The 21,798-nt window shown below is 27.6% G+C and overlaps 2 protein-coding genes across 2 annotated transcripts in view; one reads left to right on the forward strand and one right to left on the reverse strand.

The window, feature by feature from the left end:
- Positions 1-622: 622 nt before the first annotated feature.
- LOC107449920 (eukaryotic translation initiation factor 2 subunit 2) lies at positions 623-7,367 on the reverse strand. Its single transcript, XM_016065597.4, has 2 exons — positions 7,215-7,367; positions 623-3,364 (listed from the first exon to the last, which is right to left on the reverse strand). Exon 2 carries the CDS (start codon positions 3,256-3,258, stop codon positions 2,173-2,175), a length of 1,086 nt encoding a protein of 361 aa, XP_015921083.3. The 5' UTR covers positions 3,259-3,364; positions 7,215-7,367; the 3' UTR covers positions 623-2,172.
- A 1,533-nt stretch (positions 7,368-8,900) lies between these two features.
- Positions 8,901-21,798, forward strand: part of LOC107449921 (uncharacterized) — a 41,938-nt gene continuing 29,040 nt past the window's right edge. Inside the window, exon 1 of the mRNA XM_043049314.3 lies at positions 8,901-9,058. Within this exon, the coding sequence (XP_042905248.1) occupies positions 8,988-9,058 (71 nt within the window). The 5' untranslated portion in view covers positions 8,901-8,987. The remainder of the gene's footprint in view (positions 9,059-21,798) is intronic.

Consider the following 21,798-nt stretch of genomic DNA (forward strand, 5'->3'; position numbering starts at 1 on the left):
TCAATTCGAGCAATTTTTTTTTTGTTTTCAGTTCATTTTACTGTTTATCTCTGATGATAAAACAAAATAAAATGACTTTACGGTAGAATATCTGAGTATATCATGATGTTTCATATTTCTTTGTATTTTAGCCAATATTCTAAACATAAATATAGATTTCACTTTAAAGAGACAACTTGTTTTAGCGTAAAATGTAACATTTATATATATTATGGTTTTAATATCATATGTTTTCATCAAAATAGTACCCCAAATCAGTCAGAATCTCAAACTGTTAGGGGAGGACATTCGGTTTAGTTGGGGTTTTGCATGTGTAAAAATGTATTTAGACAGAAATAAAATATTTGAAAAAAAAAAGAGAAAGATGAAGCTGTTAAGGTTTATATTAGCTTAAAACCAACTTATGTCATGCTTAACATTCGCTTATGTACCTCTCGAAATAAACATTTTACGAATATATTTATGTTAAAAAAAACTGATCAAATTGACTAGATATTAAATGACCCATCTTTAAAAAATATACACGCAACAAAATTCTCTTTTACTTTCATGATTTTTTTCGTTGTAACCTATTTAGCACATAACTTTCAATGTTTGTTTTATAAAAATAGAAGCAAAAAGCTAGAATATCGATTAGTTTTATTTAAATAAAGTCGTTTAAATAGTTTTTTACACGAGTACATAGGCAAATAAATAAAACAAAATCACTCATACAAAATAAAACAACAGAAAGTTTTATAATTAAAAGATGAGAGCAAATCTATGCAATATTTTAAATTAATAATAAATAAACAAACAAGTTCCATAATGGCTTATATTTACATACATTCTTTGTGTGCTTAAAATACAATGTTAGATCATGTGAATTTTATTTTTAAAAATAACTCTATCCACTACTTTTTTGGAATAAATTTGTTCGGTTTCCTTAATGACGACAAAAGAATCTTTTCACTGAGATTACACTGAGGAATAAAAAATTTTTTATGTTTTGTTGCATGAACTTTTTTTACATATCTTAGATATTTTCACGTCGCTGATTTCAAATCTGCAATTAATTTCTCTCTCCAATCTACAATTTTTTAAAAATAGCATTTTTAATCTAATTTTGTTTAAATGTACAAGTTTAAAAACGTTATGTATAACAGGGGGTCGCTTAAATGTTGCGACAAGCATCTAGGAGAGTAAATCATCAGGATCAAAACTGTCCAGGAGCCCATGCCCGGGAACGTCGTCATACGCTGCTAGGGGCGCTACCTTGTCATGAACTGTTTTTTTCGTGTGCTTGAACAGGCCTTAACAGGGAAATGCCCTCAGCCGCTTACAATGACATTTCCGGGCATGGGGTGCTATGTAATTTTAATCATGATGATGTGCCCTATCTTCCCTTGAGTTTATGCTCCCCTTATAACGTTCTTAATTTTGTATATTTCGACAAAAAGTAGATTAAAAACGTCATTAAAAAAATCTGGAGATTTTGGAGAAAAACTAATTTTAGATTTCAAATCCCCACAGCCTGAAATTAAAACATCAAAAATATTACATTAGTGCCAGAGATAATTATTAATTTATTAAATATTAATTAGTAATTATTTCTGGGTTTTACAATTTAGATAATGTTAACTCGGAGGATAGATCCCAATGAGGTGACCCAGGTTTGAATCTCAGCGATGACTGGCCTGTTCTAATTCTGGCCTTCAAGTCAACCGTGGGATTTGTTATTGCTTTTCGTCTCCATATGACGTAAATGTGGTTTAGGACGCTCTCCCCCTAAGTAGGCGAAATCGAATATTTGTATAAATGGAACAAAACATTTATTTCCTAGTGCTATTTTTTTAATATGCTCTTCTCATAAAGGAACATTCAGCTGTATTTAAATGGCATTTTGTTAAAAATCATTGATCAAGTTTGAATTTGTGAAATTTTTCAGCGTTCCTAGGCAACTGCGAAAATTTTGATGAAATTTTTTGATTATCTTCGTTCATCTAGTGTTGCTAAGCAACGGTCTTGTCTGAAAAAAATTTCATCCAAAAGGTGTAAAATTTTCACTTGTGTTGTATGAAGTAATTTCTCCACACATTAATTAATTAGTTGTAGTGGATAAAGAATGAAAAGTTTTTAAATACCAAACTTTGACACTAAAGGAAGAAAAAGTAATACTAAGTAATGGTATTATCAATTAACTTTGGCTCTTATTGCAGCTCGTTTGCTTGTGACTGCTTGGAAACCAGATTTAATACTTGTTACTGCCCATCTAGATCCACATGGTTCGCAGTGCAAGAAACACAGTCTTGAGTCCTTTTGAAGCATCGTGTCAAAGGAATGGCATGCACGACAAGTCACGTACTCTTTTATGTAACGTCGCAAAACAGTTTCTATTTGTCTTTGTTCGAATCTGCCCTTAATAATCAGTTGATTGTTGCCATCGATGGAGGCACTCGTAGCAAGTTCAGCGAGGATGAAGGTGTGCAAATGTTGAGGGCTACGATGAAGAGTTTTGCAAACGTCCAAAAAATTAGTGAAAGAAGTTCTTCTTGTTCCAATTCGTATAACTTGAGGAGGTCTCATTATTATACTCTTTTGACAGTCCGATTTGCTTTTTGGGTCTTTCGCACAAATGATGTTGTATATTCGGCTTAGTAAGTCTTCGTAATTATAATCTGTATCTCCTGTGTTACTGGATAAATCATAAGAATCGGTTTTCAACTGAGCATCGTCGACGAACAAATTGCCCTCTCCAGTTTTCTTTCTTCTCTTCTTTTTGAGCATGTTGAAATCCAAATCCTGAATGTTAAAAGTATCTTCAGACTTTGGATCAAGCGTCTTGGAATTTAATGATTCGTTGGTTGTTGTCTTTCTTAAAGTTTTCTGTTCATCTTTCAACGTAATATCTGTTAATTCTGTTCTGTCAGTATTTGGCATCAATTCTGCTTTGATTGTGTCTGTTAGCTCTTGATTGGAAAAATCAGTTTTCATAGGAACCTCATCACGTGTGAGAGACAGACTGTCATTAATCAACTTCTTTTTCCTTCTCTTTTTAGCTGTGTTGAAATTCAAATCTGAATCCTGAATGATAAAATTTGTTGGATCGAGCATTTGAGAATCTAATAGTGTGTTTTCAGGTTCCTTTTTCAATGGTAATTTTTTTATATCTTGCTTTACATAGTCCAAATTCAAATCTTCTGTGCCAAGACTTGCCAGCAACTTCATGTTGCTGGTATCTTTTAATACTGACTCTTGATTTGAGGATTTATTCTCCATTTCTTCCTCCGAAACAAATATTATTATTCGTTTCTTTTATTCGCTGCGTCGATGGATCAAGAAAATGCTCGAATTCTTTTCCCAGGAAAAACAAGTATAAGGAAATCTGTAAAATAAATTGTGTATAAGTGTGAATTCAATTCAGGCATTTAAAGATACAATCTGTTTTTATAGGTTGAAAAATATCGATTTAATTTTTTCCCCTTACAAATGTGGATCGAGTATATCATTAAAATGTGTATGAAGAATTCAAGGCAGAAAAAAAATTATAAAATGCTAAAAGATTACATTGACTAATAAATGTTAAAGGTTTCAGATCGTGTTTCTTAGAACGTCTTTTTGAACTGGTAAGGTTCTAGAGGACCATTTTCATATCTTTCATTCTTGTTCTATTTTTGACACATGCGTAGAAATATAAGTTGTTCCAAAATTCGATCTACAAATTTAGAGGGGTGACTGAAGGTAGTAAGAGGGCAAAAACTTACCATAGAAAGTGGGGTCGCAAATGTCCATTTGAGAGGGAGAAAATCACGAAAGCATCTCAATCGGGACGCGTAGGACCCGCGTCCCTTAAGGTTTTTTTTTAAGGCTCCATTGTCTTATGAAATAATGTTTTTTTGCGAATAAAATGCTATTTTCATAACTGCTGAGAGTTTGCAATAATTGGGTATAATATAGCCTACGTCACAGGTTGTGTTGTTCCTACTAAATTTAACCCATGAACGGCATTTTCTGCGAGCCTAACTTTAAGCCACAAATAAACAAACGAAGTGTTCGATCGTTTAAATAGCTGCTCGCCAGATTTTATTGCATTATAAAGAAAAGTTATTGAAACTAAATACAACTAAATAAACAACAACAACTGAAACAAATAACAACAACTACTAATAACAATAACTAAATAAACAACAACTAAATTCCATTCGTTTAGCATTGCGTCATATGTTGTTCCTACTAAATCGAAGTAGTTGTGTTTTTTTCATATTATACCCAATTACTCAAGATTGTTTGGACAGAATTAGCTTATTTAAAGCAAGAACTGTCAATGCTTTTTCTGAAAACGGTGCAAAATGTCAATATGTAGAAATGTCACAGTTTTGTGGAAATGAAAAGCATTTGTGGGGTGATTTTTTAATATTTAAAAACTTATTCCAATGCTGCATTATCTGGGATGGTAAAAATTGCAAAAACTACGAGCAAGACAGTGATTTCGATAATTTTCATTTAGGTAGAAAAATGTCACCGAATTGGCGATTTCTTTTAAGAAAGAATAATAACTTATAAAACATTTAAGTTATTTGTCTGTTCTAAAGCCTAGATAATTCTTCAAAGCTAGATGATATCTGTAGTTTAAAACCACCGCTTTGCTTCAAGCGTAAGGCATTAAAACATGACTTTTTTTTTAATTTTACTTGGCGATAGAGCCTCGAAAAACCATGTTAAGAGGACATTATACCACTGGAGAAATTTTTCATTACAAATTCTATTTCACTTACATTAGTCATTTAAAATTTGAAGTACTGAAAAAGTGTGCTGAGCTAAAACTAGAGTAATCCATTAAGTTTCAAATACTGAAAAGATGTTTTAAAAATATCAAAATGAAAACAAATAATGAGGATACGCAATTCTCTTCCAATAATTTATTTGCATTTTGATATTTTGAAATTTTCTTTTTCAACAATTGAAGCTTCATAGCTTACTCTAGGTTTATCTGAACTATATTTTGCATTAATAATGAAAAAAAAAACAAAACAGAATTTGCGATTAAAAGTATAGCGTCCTCAGATGTTTGATAAAAGAGAAAATTAAGCCCGTATCTCGCTTTCAAACTAAGTCTTAACAAACGTAAATATTTCTTAACAACAGAATTAGCTTAATTTTTTCAAATTAATGAATTAAATCATAAATTTTTCAAGATCGATACACTCACTCAAAATAGTTTGTGAAAAAAGACGAAAAAGTATATTTTTTTTAAGAAACTCATGAATGTGTAATAATGATTTGATTTTATTTTGTGACCGGCATTGAACAGCCAGCCTAATTTTGGGTTTACGACTACCAATGTTCAACTCAGTAGTCTTGTAATTTTGAACCTATATCAGAAGACAAGGGAACTTCTGGATAAAGTATTGGGAGAAATTTGCCTCCACGGAGCAAATTTCGATGGAACTAAACTGCATTTGCGTTACACAGAGAGAAAAAACACGAAAATAACCCACGGTTAGGCTGACGGATAGAGGACTCTAACACATGATCTGCTTACCACTGAAGTTATTTTACGTCAGCACTGTGGTCAGGTCAATCCGGATGTGGAATTCGAATCAACCAACCATCGCTGGGATTCAAATCCTGCTAACCTGATTAGGAGACGAGAGCCACGGTCCAGGGTGGTAATGATTGAGCATAATTTGAAAAATAATTTCAATGTGCCTTTTTTAAGAAAATGTGAATGTATAGAATTATCCTATTACTTAAACAATTTAATACCTAACTAATTGAACAAAATTATCTTCTTAAATTTTTTTGCTAATTTTTTTATAAAAATAATACCAACAATAAATTTAGCAGTAATGGTTAGTAAAAATGAAAAACTTATTTCAATGAACTTATTTAAGTAATAACTTATTTTAATGTATTTTTTGAGAAGTGAATGTATAATGCTGCATTTCATAACTTTAATTTTTTTTAATTAATTTTTTTCAATTCCTTGTGTCAATAAAGTTTTAAAAAAAATAAATAAAAAAATTGAATTCCGTCAAAATTATATATTTCGATTTATAAGTATAACATCCGTGTATTATATGAACGTGCAAAATATTTTGATGAATTTCTGAGCTCATTGATATAGTTTATGACACAGTTATAGTTCATGTCGTAAAAATTTAATAATTACTGACAACATTTATATTGGAGTCCATTAAGTTTTTAAAGTATAAAATTTCAAAAATAATTACGTCGTAAAATCTAATTTCATGCTGAAAATGGAATTAAAAAATTCAAATAACGGGAAAGTTATAGACCCTTTGGCATATTTTTTATTCTTTACATTGTAAAAAAAGGAAGAAAGAAACTTATTAGATTCATAGACTTCATATTTAATCTATAGAGCTATAGAGTATTCTGTAACCATTATCGATAAGGATATATATATATATATATATATATATATATATATATATATATATATATATATATATATATATATATATATATATATATATATATATATATATATATATATATATATATATATATATATATATATATATATATATATATATATATATATATATATATATATATATATATATATATATATATATATATATATATATATATATATATATATATATATATATAACTATTGTTTTAAACAACGCATTCTAACTGATATAAATTATCAAGGAAACCTTTAAAATTTATTTTAACGGTTACAGTTTTTTTAAAATTACCTGAAATATATATTTACTAAAAAGAAAATAAAGGAATAAGAGAATCAGAAATTTAAATTGAAGTTAATGCATGGGGTGTAAATAAATAATTTTATGTGAAAAAAAATCAATAGATCAAAATCTAAAAGAATCCATTATATGAAAAGTGTAAAAATATATTAATAGTAGTATGCGCACTCGAAAATTATCAATAAATTTTTAAATAAAACCAATCAATATATTAAAGTTTCATCGTTAAAAAACCCTTAGTTCGGAAATAAACGTAATTTTATCAATAAATTTCTACATAAAACCAATTAATTTATTAAAGTTTCATTGTTAAAAACGTGTAACTTTGAAATAAACATCATCGCGAACTATTCTAAGGATGGAAATACAAGTCAATACATATTTTCATACAACTCTTCAAGAAATTCTCATAACAAATTAAAAAATATGCATTTAATAAAAAAAACATTTAAATAAAATACGTTAGTATTTTAGTACACGGCACGAAACACTTACTTCAGTTGTAGAAAACAATACTTGTAAAATTTATTTAGGCTTTTTAAACTCTCAGCAAAAAGTGCTATTAAAGTATAAATAGAATAACAGTATCCAAATAGTCGTTCATAAGCAAAAACATAACTGAGTATAAATAGAGGATTTCATTAAAGCATTTTAGAAGATTACAATCGATAGCTGATGCAAAACCTAAGCAACCGTATGATGCAATATCTGATGAAATTCTCTTATCTATTGTGAAAAGTTTCGCTATGTAAAAATAAGAATATGAGTAGGATTATGATTATTAACTTAGTGAGAATAAGTTAAATTCCTTTATACAATCATTATTTTTCATAAATTTAGGGGGCAAAGGACAATGTAAGATATAGAAGTACTGAATACACTGTAAAAAAGTCAGGATCAAATTACAGTATAAAGTACCGGTGCTCATCCTTAAAATTCCATTTTCACCGTAAACTATTATATTTGGACAGTAATATTTATTTATTTAAAGTGATTCAGTGATTTTACTGTAATTATTATTGTTAAAATTATGGTTTGTTAAATTTTTTGTTTCGTAACATGTTCCGATATAAATGGAGTGTGCCGGTACTTTTTACCGTAATTCTGTAAATTGATCCGGAATTTTTGCAGTGCATGCATCAACTTGTTTTGAAAATTAGGGTTTCAAAGTCATTCGCAAAATTTTATGAATTAGTTAAATATCATCAAAACAAAACAAAATTTGTTTGCATCTAATTTACTTTTCGTTTTTAAAATATAAAATAATAACTCAGGGTGCCGGTACTTTACACCGTAAAATCCAATTTTTAACGGAATAGTTACGGGGCAAAAAAAAAAATCTGATATGTCGTAATTCCTACAATAACAATTACCGTAAAATCACTGAATCACTCTATTTAAATAAATATTTCTGTAAAAATTACGGTGTATTATTTTACGGTAAATGGATTTTACAGTGAAATGGATTTCATAGATGGTGCATAATAAAGTGCTGGTACCTTATACCGTAATTTATATAAGCACATCAAAATGGGTATGTTTAATGTAAAAGATTGTTTTTGCCCACACTTTAATCTTAGCATAAATAATATGATCAGTTTTAAGTACGCTTGTATGATTTTTATTTCAAATTAGGCAGTTGTAAATAAAATAAAGCAAAATATTATTAGTTTATCCTTTAAATAAATTGTTAATAAAATTGTTCGAATACAACTTTTTTTTTCGTTCTGAAAATATCATTTAACTGTTTCTTTCATTAAGTTTTCCAATTAATATAGCTAAAATAATTTTATTATGTTTAATTTAATATTATTTGCTGCACTTTTCGGTGGCTTTATGTTATTGAAGTAAGCTGAACCAGTTTTTTGTTAATCGTCTGATTTAAAATATAATTAAATTTAAAATATAACATAAAATGAGAAATTTTTTTCAAAAGAATAAGAATGTTTAAAAAAAAAAAAAAGGTGGAAATAATATTTCTTTTTTTATAAAATGTTTTTCTATGCAGTTTTTGAAAAATAAAACACAAAACAATCCATTTTCCTAACTAAACCCATCTCTCCCCTCTGGTATAAAACAAAACTAAACAACAAACAAGCCGCCTTTCGAAACCAAAACAATTTTCTAATCTGGTTTGATTGCGCCATCTGCCGACGATGAAGGTAACTATCTTATCAAGTATGAATGAAGTGAAGAATTCATCATGTTCACCTTCGAACTTCAGTTGGCAGGTTGTATTGTAGAAGTTGTGTGTGATCAGATGGGCCGATGGGGATTGTATTGTCGTGTGGAGGTGGTAGGTTTCGGTTTAACAACAAAAAGGATAAACAATGGTTCAGGTAGGATGATAGATATTACAATTTTTCAATTCTCGTACATATAAATTCGATTTTATTTTTCTTTCGAAAATTTTTTATGACGGTTTTTTTTTTTTTTAAACTCTTAGTGAAATCATCAAATTCTTAACTATATTTAAAAAAGTCCAGTGTCTATTAAAAAAAACAAAAAATCTATCTAGATTTTATGAAAATTATGGTCATTAAGCTTTTTATTATTCAGTTACGTTCTTAAAATCTAAAATAATTTTTATTTTTAAAGAAATGGCATTTTTAAAATTTTTCAGAAAATAAGGACATCTATTTTATCTTCTTACATAGACAAGAAATTGACTTGGTTCATTTTTATATTTCATTTCATTTTAATTATTGACTGATGATATTATTAATGATTATTAATGATTAACTGATTAATTATTAATGATTAACTGATTATTCAATTTATAATTATTAACAAAATTTAAATTATATGTATTAATTATTATGTAAATTTAGATTATTGTATTATATGTAAATTTAAATATAAATTTAATTTAAATTATTTTAATGATTAATTTTCCTTTTACAAATTTAAAGTTTTTCCGAGTCATATTATAAATTATTTTTGAAATAAGTTACATTCAACTCCGCAAAGTGCTTTTGAAAATTTTTTATTGGGGTATTTCATTATTAAATGTCCTAAAAAATGCTGTTATTTATAATATATTTTTTAAATTCTATATAAAATATTTCTTCCTTTTTTCAACTTATATAAAAATACTAAAATAATTAAAATAGAACCTTATTTAAATTCTTTTACAAGGTAGTATATTATTATTTTTCTCCATATTGCTATAATAATATTATATGATTTATCTTATTATAAATCATATAATAATATGATTAATATGATAATTATTTATAATTATTAATTTATATATATTATTAATTTATTTGCTTTATAAATTCTTTTTATGCATATGATATTAGTAATAAAACAATTTTGTTTACCAGGGCAATGTGAAATAAATGAATTTATTTTCTTTATTAAATTATAATAAAATTATACAAGAAAAAAAGAATAGAAATACAATTACAGATTCATTTTGTTTGCTTTAATCAAATATGGTTTTGATGGTTTGAAATATGATATGAGTAAGAAAGAATATGTTAAATACATATTCTTTCTTAAATAACAACTATTTTTAATCTTACGATTGTTCAACTTATGTTATGTGCTACCGATTAAAAGAATAATCGCGAATTCAAGAGGATTGAGCAACATTTTAATGTTTAGACAATATTACAGGGCAAACACTTTATAAAAGAGTTTAAAACAATACAACATAATGCGGAAACTGCGAACTTACTCGTAGATTTATAAAATTCTATTAAATTGCAAATATTTATTTAAATCACATAATTATGCAAATGACACATAGATTTTATATTACTTTTTGTCAATTATTAAAAATTATATATAAATGATTGTTTATTGAATTCACTAAAATTGTCTTGTAAGCCATAAAAAGCAACATAATTGCTATAAAGCTTCAAATAGAAATTTTCAGATGGAATTTTTTAATCTTCTTTTTTCGACAAGAAATAATTTATCAGAAATGTGATATAATGAATGAATGTGATAGAAATGTGATATAATGAATGAATGTGATAGAAATGTGATATAATGAATGAATGTTATAGAAATGTGATATAATGAATGAATGTGATAGAAATGTGATATAATGAATGAATGTGATAGAAATGTGATATAATGAATGAGATGAAATAATTTAATATCTATTAGAAAGAATTATGCTTGAGAATAATATTAAACGTTGCTTTAGGATTTCCATCAAAGTTTCTGTTTACGAAAATGCTCTAAGGTGTATTTTTACCAAAGTTAAAACCATAATTCAATATGTTTTTGTAGTTGTACATTCGTCTAAAATATCTTTACATCTATAATTTAAATTTAAAATTCAGGGATATATTTTATAAAAACGATTTTGCACTGTAAAACGACAAAAATCGCCAAGGAAAAAAAAACTTTTTGCTTATCACAAATCTTCCATTAATCTTATTATCAATCTGCCTAAAATATGTTTAGCAGCAAATTAGCGGGAAAACCGCAAAAGGTAGTTATTAGAATCATTTTAAGTTAAAAAAAGCTTTAAGTTATCGCTAAAAGTACCTTGAAAGCAAAACAAGCTTATAGATTTTATTCAAATTAGTTTCTAAAGAATAAAAAAAAAGGGTTTTCATACGTAGGGCTTGGGGCAATACAATAATTAACCACATTTTGAAATTGTTCGAGGACGTTTTTGGAAAGAAAAAAACACCACAATTTTCATGAAGATAACAGGATGTTTCTGATTATTACACTGTTACCTAGGGGAAACTTGGCTAACTTGTGAAGTAATTATCTGGAAGAAACATTTAGGATCAGTTTGGTGTAAAATATATATTGTTAAAAATATAATGCATATACAATAAAGTGTGTCTAAAATACATGTACTGTATTGTCTTAAAATCAACATCTTTATTGTTTGTCTAAGACTAAGGAATAGGTAACTATATTTAAGCTTGATTTCGAAAGATTAGATATTATTAGCTATTAATTAATCAATCTCTTTAAAAAAAAATTTACACTTTGTGAAAATGCACCTTAAATTTTTTTTCTATGTTAAGAACAGTTCATGATATTGATAAGGTAACAGGATGTTTCTGATTATTACACTGTTATCTAGGGGGAAACTTCGCTAACTTGTGAAGTAATAATCTGGAAGAAATATTTAGGATCAGTTTGGTGTGAAAAATATATTGTTAAAAATATAGTGTATATCCAATAAAGTGCGTCTAAAATATATACACTGTATTGTTTTAAAATCAACATCTTTATTGTTTGTCTAAGACTAAGGAATAGGTAACTATGTTTAGGCTTGATTTTTAGAGATTAGATAATATTAGCTATCAATTAATCTCTTTAAAAAACTTTTCACACTTTGTAAAAATGCACCTTAATTTTTTTTTACATCTTAAGAGCAGATCATGATATTGGACTTAATTTTCTAAGATAATAATTCCAAGTCAGGTAGAGAGATGATTTTCATTTGTGGTGTCAGTGTTTTTATTTGATATTGCTGCGGTTTCATAAATTTGACAAAACATTTTCTCTTCGCTTTTTGTTAAACTTTCGAGTTTATTTAGTGAAAAATATATCGTTAAAATAAAAACAAAACCACTCATTACGAGATTGCAGTTAAAAACATTAAATAAAGAAAGTCGCAACAAAATTCGACTTACAACTTTCTGACATATTTTTGCCAAAACTTGCATTTTCCCAAATGATCAACCGAAACTCCAGTTTATTCCCTATATGAAAAAAACGGATCTCTTATTTATTCACTCATTTCTTAGGCATAATGCACGAAAATTTTAAATGACCAAAAACTTGACTCAAAGCACCCTTTTTCCCAGATTACGAAAGCTATAATATTTTCTTAATAGCACTCGCTTTAAAATAAATTGCGTACGTAAAATATTTTATCTTGGGACATTAATGCATTAAGGTTGATTAAATTTAAAACTCGATTAAATTGGATCGAATCGATACCAGAAAACATTTTATACCTCTTGATTCCCTGTTTTAGTATCGATCGATATTTTTGGTATTTTTCCTTTTGCAATTTTAGTTTTTTTTTTCTCCCCTCTTTCTTTGCTATAAAAGCCTCTTTTATGTATTAGTTCCGTTATTTAATTATTTTGCTTTTAAATTGGTCATAGTCCACAGCAATTTTTTTTAAAAATAATCTTAGCATAATATAATAGTAAAATAAAGCTTTATATTTTAAGTTGAATTTCGATTGTCTTATTTCGTATTTTATTTTGTTGTAATGTTAGCCACTTGTATTAATCGCTATTTATTTTATATGATTACCTCATGCAATAATAATATAAAGCATCCTGTATTTGTTTTATTATGATAAAGGAAAAAAAAAAGAACTTTTGATTTATGGTCACATTTTTATGTAATAAAAAGACTCCACTCCCTGCTCGTTGCGTTCACCGATTCCCTGATTTCTTTTCATTCATCCTCCATTTTTTTTAAGGTGACATTTTTGAAAAAAGTAGAAATCAATATGGAAATAAATATATAATAATTTAATTTCATGCAAGTTCACTTTGTTAATACAATCGCAATGAAATGAATATTTGACAAAATTACATTGAACAGCGGATAATATGACGAAATAATATTACTAATAATCGAAATAGATTAAAATTGCTTTAAAAACTGAAGGAAAAAAAAAAGATTTTGCTATTTAACGGTCTTTTTAAAAAATAGTTTCTCCCATTTCATTCATTTGGGTTGGAAGAAACGAGCAGGACGATTCGTTCCATGCTTTTTTCTGCGGCTCATCCAAGGTTAGAGAAACTCACCATCCTTTATTATAACGTAATTTAAAATTAATTTAATATATTTGAACTTTTTTTGCTTAAGTTTGCTTGAAAAAAAAAGTACAGAAAATTATTGTAATTGCAGAAAATTGATGTTAAGGAAAAATTATTTATAAATTTTTTTTTTGATTCATAAACTCCAAAAGCAAATTTATTTCTCTACGTTGCAAAGTGAATTAAGAAGTCATCAATGAATTGAATATGAACTAAAAAGGTGCCAATGAATTTAATGTATCATAATTTGTAATTTTCTAGTAGCATCAGAAATCTTTCTGAAATATTATGTTTTTATATGACCGAGCATGCGTGTGAGATATAGATATATAAATCATTTTCTATAATAGTTTTGCACAGTTTCAATAATTCGAACAAATTTATCGGTATCGGTTCATAAAATATAATATAATATAAAATACTTTTAATTCTAATCATACACAGAAAATAAATAAAAATATATAATTTTCAAGTGATATTTAGTTAATACTAATATTAATACTTTCCTTGGAAACATTGAAAATTTTAATGAAAAGTATGTCGGAATTAATCTCTCTCTCTCTCTCTCTCTCTCAGAAAAAAGAAGAAAAAAAATATAGATTTTAAACATTTGGTTTTAAGCATTTGGTTTTAAATCTGGTATTAAACATTGATCTGGTTCAACTATCATTAAATATTTCAGCTATCTTTCTGACTGCATTGTTCTGGCTAGAAGTAAGTCTCTTTAAAAGCTAAACCTTATCCCATTTGGTTGTAAAAGTCTTCAATCCAGACAGCTTGATCACAAATCATGCTCTGGCTGTTTCAGATTTGAATAATAATACAGTCATTGATGGCAAATGTAGAAATCAAATGAAACATTAAGAAAATTGTTCTATTGCCAGTGAGAACAAAATTAGCACACATTTTCTTCAACGGTACAATTAGCTCTTCATTAATAATGAACGATTTAAACAATTTTCCAAAAAATTAATTAAATAAATAAAATAAACCAAATAAAATAACTTATTATTTTGACAACTTCAAAAATTAAAATGATTTGTTCTGACTTTTTATTTTTCGAAGTTTTCTAGAAAATTCCTTTTTATACTAACACAGAAACTGGTAAGTTCAATAACCATTGTAAAAGGTTACTGTCCTGTTCCTCTCGTAAATCTCTATTAAAAATATACGTTGGATACTAAAACTTCGAAAAAGAATTTATTTTAAATAAAGTTCCGTAAAAAAAAGACTACATTTTTATGATGCTGCGAGCATTTCAAACAAAAGGCTTTAAGTCACGATGATAACCATTTTGTTGCCATATTCCGGTCGTTTCCTCTTTGTTTATTCTAGACTTCTCTTAACATTATCTCAGTGCATATCCTTCTATTAAAAAATCATTTGATCGCAATCCATGCTGTAATTTATCCATCAAAATAAAATATTTATTAACTTTTTCTTCACATCGTAATCAACTCTAACTGTCAACATGGAATAAAGTACGAGAGGAACTCGGAAGCCATTACGTTTTCGCGTCACGCAAACGATTTTAAAATAACGACTTGTAATAAAATTACATCATCGTTTTCTATCAGAAGTGCATTTCAATTTCGGAAATTTTTGTTTATCTTTGCGAATAGTAATTTGAAAGAAAGGTGACACTTAATATTTCATAATTTAAACTAAAAAGGTAGCCAAAAATTATTTTATGAGCAAACAAATTATTTGAAATTTGTTTATTTACAGTTCATCACAGTTACAGCTCTTCACATCTGAATCAGTTGTAACTGTCGACATGAAGTAAATAATGTGTGGAACTCTGAAGCCATTACGTTTTCAAGTCACGTAAACGATTTAAAAGAGAAAAAAAAAACTGATTTGATAAAATTTAAAATCGTTTCCTATCAGAATAGAACTTCAAATTGGAAAATTTTTGCTTTTCCATCTGAGTAGTAGTTTTTTAAAATAAAAAACGGGATACTTAAAATTTAATAAATTAAATTGAAAAAAGTAATTAGAAATTATTTTTAGAATAAACAGATTATTTAAAACATATTTTTTTATTTATTATTGTTATTCTCATTTCACGATTATATCACAATTGTTAAATAATGAGAAATAATCTTTGAGTCTTCCAATTCGCCTCGGGTCTAGATGAGACATCGTTAAATATTGGCAAGCGTGTTAATTTAAACAAAATTTGTCAATAAATACAAATAATATTAAGAGATTTAATGAAATCCCTTTGATGCTAGTTAATTTTCAGTATGCTGTGTCGAGATGCTTGTATAGCTTAATACTTTATACTTTTAAGATCGCGAATCTTCAAATCAATCAAAATCTAGGAATTACTTTTTTCATGAAACTTTTTCCTCTCATTAATCCGCTGTTATTGAATCTTATCCTTGTAGAATGCGTGCTTTGTATATTACTTAGAACCTTTTTAATATTCTCAGCCCTATAATTAAATGAAATTTTGAATAAATGGAGGAAAAATTACATTTACCAAAGGTTTTTCACTTTTTGAACTGAATAATTACAAGAATAGAAATATTTACATTTTTAGTGAAAAACAGCTGGAAGTTATCCGCAGCTGTGAGAGCGGACAATGAACTTTTTTTCCCTCGTCAAATCTCCAAGGATTTGTTTATTATTTCATTTTCTATTGTTATCTGAAACTTATTCTTCATTATTCCGTATTTTTTCCTAATTTTTGTGATTGCAGGTGAACAATAAATTAAATTATTTCCTACAGTATGTTTAATACGCTGCTTAAGCCTAAATCCAGGCTTAACTCTGAGAATTAGAATACATCTTGATGTTAAATGAATAGTTAGTAATTTGAAAAATTGAGTTTTGCAATAGCTTAAACCGATAAAAAATTTAAATATTTATATTTTGTTCATTTCCTTGAAACATTATCATAAGGAAGGCTGTTTTTAATTATCACTATTATTTCACTAAAGAATTTCGCTTTTTTTTTATAACGGATGTACCAGCTGTTCTTTTTCATGAACACCCATGTAAAACTTTTGTTTTCTTTACCTCCAAAAATGTTTATAATTTGAGTGGGATAGAATTTTTGTTCAGAAGCATACAAACTAAACAAACTTACTAATGGTAGACACAAACAAAAATAGGCGCGGCTTTAAAACTCCAATTTATCGAACAAAGATAGGGTCAAGGTTTTGCAGGATGTTTGTTTTGTAATAGCATCGTTTGATGGTCGCCAGATTTAGTTTTTTCTATTTTTTTTTGAAGTGCACTAACAGTGAAGCTACTTCTTGATTTGTTTAAAGATTTATTCGGTAAAATTCTTCAGTTGAACGATTCGTACTTTAGAAATCAATGAAAAGGGCAAGAGAACTCGAGAACTAACATCAGTTTTTTAGATATACTTAGAGGCTGGTTGGAAAATCATTTATTTGATGTTTGTTCAGCAAATATTCTAATGGTTTCAGAGTGTTGAGAAATTAAACGCTCTGTAAAATAATTGCGGAGTTGATTGAGTTTTTTTCTCCATTTTCATTGAAAGTCTTTCAACGTGAATTCTACGTTTATTTCTTTACTGCTTATAAATTTCGTTTATTTTTTGAAAGCTGAAATGGTAATCTTTTATTTCAATTGTTTTTTAATAGATCTAGAAAAATGTTTGGCGTAGCCAAACATATCGCTAGGGTCATCATAAAAATGATGTGCGTAGGTACATCACTCAAGTGTTATGAAAAGATTAAAATTTTTAATTGATAATAACGTGTGTCTGAGAACAGCAAGTTAAAATTAATTTAAAACGCTAAAGTTATTATTCATAAAAGTTGCATGACATACATTTTTAAAAAGTATGAAAAGTATTTAATAAGTACGCATGAAAAATATTTCGTACAATGGAAATGGTTTTGATTTTAAAAATTCATGAATTTTCAAAGACTTGTAAAAAATTAAATAAAAACTATCTACGGGGTTTTATACTGGTAGAATCACTGGAAAATTTTGCATAATTTTTTTTTTCTGTGTAGCATTATGAGTTTCATTTTTATTTCAATCTTGAAAAATTCACATCGACTAAATGAAGGTATTATATAATTATCTATTATGCTATAAAAATACTTGCAGACTAATATTGTCTATGAATGGTGTAAATTGACTATTTGATTATTTGATACTTAAAGATTTTTTTTCTATACTGTCTTGAAGTATTTAAAAATTATATTTATATATATATTTAATACTTATAATTATATTTAATACTTATATTTTGTTTACTTTCTTTTGAGAAATATTCTAAAACAATAAAAGGTGGTTTTTACTGGGACATCCAGTTTATGAAATAAAACCACACTATATTGATCTACGCATATTTTAATGATTACATTTCTGCGGAAAAATATTAAAACTTTCCCTATTTCTCTTTATAGGGGATCCCCTCAATTAAACACTTTTTTCTCAATAAAATAAAAACAAATCTTGCGAATGTTTAAAAGAGTTTCGTAAACAAAAATTGACTGCATAGTTTGTTGATATTCGGAAAATCAAATCAAAACGCAGAAGCGATTTTGACGAATGAGTCATATTTGCAATACCTGTCATTGTGAATATTTACATTAAACAATCGTGCCCAGAATTCCTTTTCTCTAAAGTATTTTTCGAGTATTATTAAAGTTATGACGTTAAAAAACCAATGTAATCAGCTGTTAGAAAGTAAATAGGTTTATGAGGTAAAATTTATATTGTATTGTTTGTTAAAACAGTTGTTGCGATTGCGTGAAGCAAAAAAAATTTCTTTCATTTACATGCCCTCGCGCAAAAGTAATATGAATTAAAAATATTTGGAGGAAAACTTTTTATGCTTTATTGAGAAATTTGTGTTTTTTTTTTGTTTGTTTACAGTTCGTTTTTTTTTTACGAAATTAAATTGAAGTAATGAAAAATTTCTAGAAAAAATTTTGATTTACTGACTGCACTAATTTTAAATTACGATGTTTTTTGAATTTAAACATTAAATACAGTTTTATTTATATTTTAAATAAGCAACAACGGCTTATTGGACTTTTTAATAGCTACATAGTGCTGGAAAAGTTTTACATTCGTTTTCTATAAGAAAAGTACAAATTGAATGCAAGAATTGATGTATATTGCACTAATTTATAAGAAGTTAGGAGGTTGAATTGTTATTTTCTACAAAATCACAAACTCCCACTCATTTTAAATTGCACAAATGAACTTTTGGTGACAAAAAAAAGGATTTTAAAATATTTTAGAAGAGAGTCTACGAGCTTTGTCTGCTGTTTGTCATGAAATAAAATGTGGTTCCTTGCTATTGTTTTTAACCTTTGCTTTCACTTAAAACTATAAATAAAATGATATTTAAAAATTTCAATTAAAGTTCAATTAAAGATATTAAATTTTATCGAAAATAATAAAAATGGAGGAAAATTGCAATGAAAGATAATAAAAGGTAATTGTAGTAAAAGAAAATTGAGTAAATGTTTCGTAAGAACATAAATTTGTATTGGAATTTACGAATTAGTAATTCTTTTCGAATGAAAATTTGGATGAAAATTTTCTTAATTGTAACCACAATCAGGCTTTTTAAATTTGATTGAAATTCGTAACGCAATTTAAAATTAAATGAAAGAAAAGGTTTAACAGTGCTTACTAAATTGTTCTTTGGAATTACATAAAAATTATAGAATTAAACAAATTTTACAGTAAATAAAAACTTTATAAATAGTAGGAAAACTGCAAAACTCTCTAACAATCTGATAAAATAAACTAAAAAGGTGGTGCACCATTCCTCCATCTCACCTTTGATGAAAGGGCAGCAAATTTCAACGTCTAATAACTACCTGTGTAAAATTGAAGTTGAGATTAGTCAAGTGCATGCTGACAGGCCAATTAGCAAAGAGTGTGAAGGAAATTTGCAGTCTCGTTCATCTCAGCAAAATCAATGTATAGTTTAATCATAATATTGGTACTTAGAACTAAATTATCGTATCATAATTTTTGTTTTTTATTGCATGAGATTTTTTCAAACGGATTTTGGATACTTTATCATCGTTGATTTTAAATTTACGATCGGCTTCTCGCTTCAATAATTTTTTTATAAATGACATTTGTCTATTTTTTGTCGAAATGTACAAGTTTAAAAGCGTTATATATAATAGAGGTTCCCATAAATGTTGCGACGAACTTCTGGGAGAGTTAGTGCAACATCAGGATTAAAACTGTATTGAAACCCATGCCCAGAAACGTCGTCATTCGCGGGTGTTACTCTTATGAACTGTTTCATCGCGTGCTTCTGAACAGGATATAATGGAGAAGTATTCATAGCTCCGATTTATTTTTACAAAAAATAGACTGAAAATATCATTTTTTTTAAAAAAAAAAAGTGCTGCTTCAGGAGGCAAACCTAGTTTCAGATTCAAAATCTTCGCACCTGAATTAGGCAAGATCAAGTGTATAGAAGAAAAAAAATTTTTTTTTCCAGTTTTATCAATGGCAGAAAAATCGCAAGTCTTGTACTTTTGTCTTTATTTTACCATATATTTGAATCTTTACATTTTGCAATGAAAAAAAAAAGATATTTAGCCACTAATATAATTATATAAAGTATAAAATATTTTTTTTTATTAAAGTATAGATAGGGCACTAATCCCTTATGTTTTTAATACTATTTTCTACGTCTTTTTGCTAGCATGCTGCAATCATTAATATTTGCTTTTCTATCTTTTTTTTTGTTGCTGGAAATTGTTACTTTTTGTTAACATAAAGGCAAGGTGTAGTAAAAAGAAGGATTAACAAGAGGAAATGAAAAAAAAAAAAAAAAACTAAACCGGAGCGTAATGTTACGTCAAAAATAAGGTGCACAAAATATCAATTCATTAAAAACAAGTAACGGACTAAATATGAAGGCGGAGATATTGAGCTGAATTAACTGCGTAAACAAGCTGGGTGCTGGTGAGAGATAGCGAACAGGCAATGGAAAAAAAAAGAAAAAGAAAATAGTTTTTCCAAGTGTGAGACAAATCGGTTCTATTTAGTGATACTGCGTACATCAATGCAGGGAAAGCTGAGCCTATCGAATAATGGAATTGGTGTGGGACTTGGAGAATTGAAACTTCCTTTCTATTAAATCCAAAAATGTACTTCAATTCAATATGGACTAATTCTATGGAACAAGTCTCAAGTGCCGCTTCCTTTCTTTGTCTCAATTACGGACAAAAATATTTGAGTGCATCATCAATTGAAAGAAATTGAATAAGTGATACAATAGAAAACCATTTTTGGAAATCTGTTCTCTTTTGGATTTGTTGCGCCTAGTGCTTAGACGAAATCTTCAATAATTCGTTGAAAAATATGACTTTGAATAAATACGAAACTTCAGCCCATAAACTGTTCTTTTTATTTTTTTAAAGATAAGAATCTGTTTTCAGCCATTTTTGTCCTGAAGAAACTTAAACTCGCTATGAAAATTAGCTTTAAATAATTTATGATGACTAAAGCTTTTTATAATTAATTTATGACGACTCTTTTAGATAATTTATAACGTTTAACATGTTAGTACTACAGTTTTACTAAACTGTAGTGCGAATTTATTACAATCTTAGGAGACTCTAAACTCAGTGGCGCTACAGCTCATAGAGGGCCAAGGCCTACTGTGTCTTGACCTTGGGCTCTGAGGTGTAGGAGCAGATGTTCCGGCTAGGTGGTCAGCCGAACGCGGAATTCCCAATGTTTAGTTCCCAAGCATGCTTGGTACTCATTTATCGATCCACTGAGGGAATGAAAGGTTGAGTCAACCTTGTCCGGCCCGAGGATCGAACGTAGGACCTGCGGAACGGGAGCTACCACTCAGCCACCGGGGGTCACAATCTTAGAATGTTTTAATAAAAATACTAATGCGTTACAACTGTTTTTTTTTTAACTGATTTGTTGAAAGAAGTTTAAAAAATTTCTAATTCTACGCTTTGCCAGTCAATTTTTACAATATGATATTAGCATGCACAAAGGTGTTTAACTGCTGTTAACAATTCATTTTATTGTTAATTTTACTTTCAAAGCGCATTTCGCTCTATTAAATGAATAAAAAAAATTTGCACAAGTATATAAAAAACAATTATCAAAAAATATTTCCTTGGCAAAATGTTTTTTTTTTTATTATTGTTATTTATTTTAAATGCTTGGACTGAAATTAATCAAAAAAGTTTCGAAATGTAAAATACACTTTTGATGATAAAAATGAAAATGCTCATAATTTCATATAATTTCTCATTAATTCATTTGAGACTAAATAACTTCAAACGACAACATTTTAAATTCATTGGTAG

The sequence above is a fragment of the Parasteatoda tepidariorum genome, chromosome 6, assembly GCF_982258835.1.
Source record: "Parasteatoda tepidariorum strain Cologne lab strain chromosome 6, Ptep-v5.0, whole genome shotgun sequence".
In the NCBI taxonomy this organism is placed as follows: domain Eukaryota; kingdom Metazoa; phylum Arthropoda; class Arachnida; order Araneae; family Theridiidae; genus Parasteatoda; species Parasteatoda tepidariorum.

Excerpts from the sequence above, each read along its gene's own strand:
- LOC107449920 (XM_016065597.4), bottom strand. The coding sequence starts at position 3,258 with ATGGAGAATAAATCCTCAAATCAAGAGTCAGTATTAAAAGATACCAGC.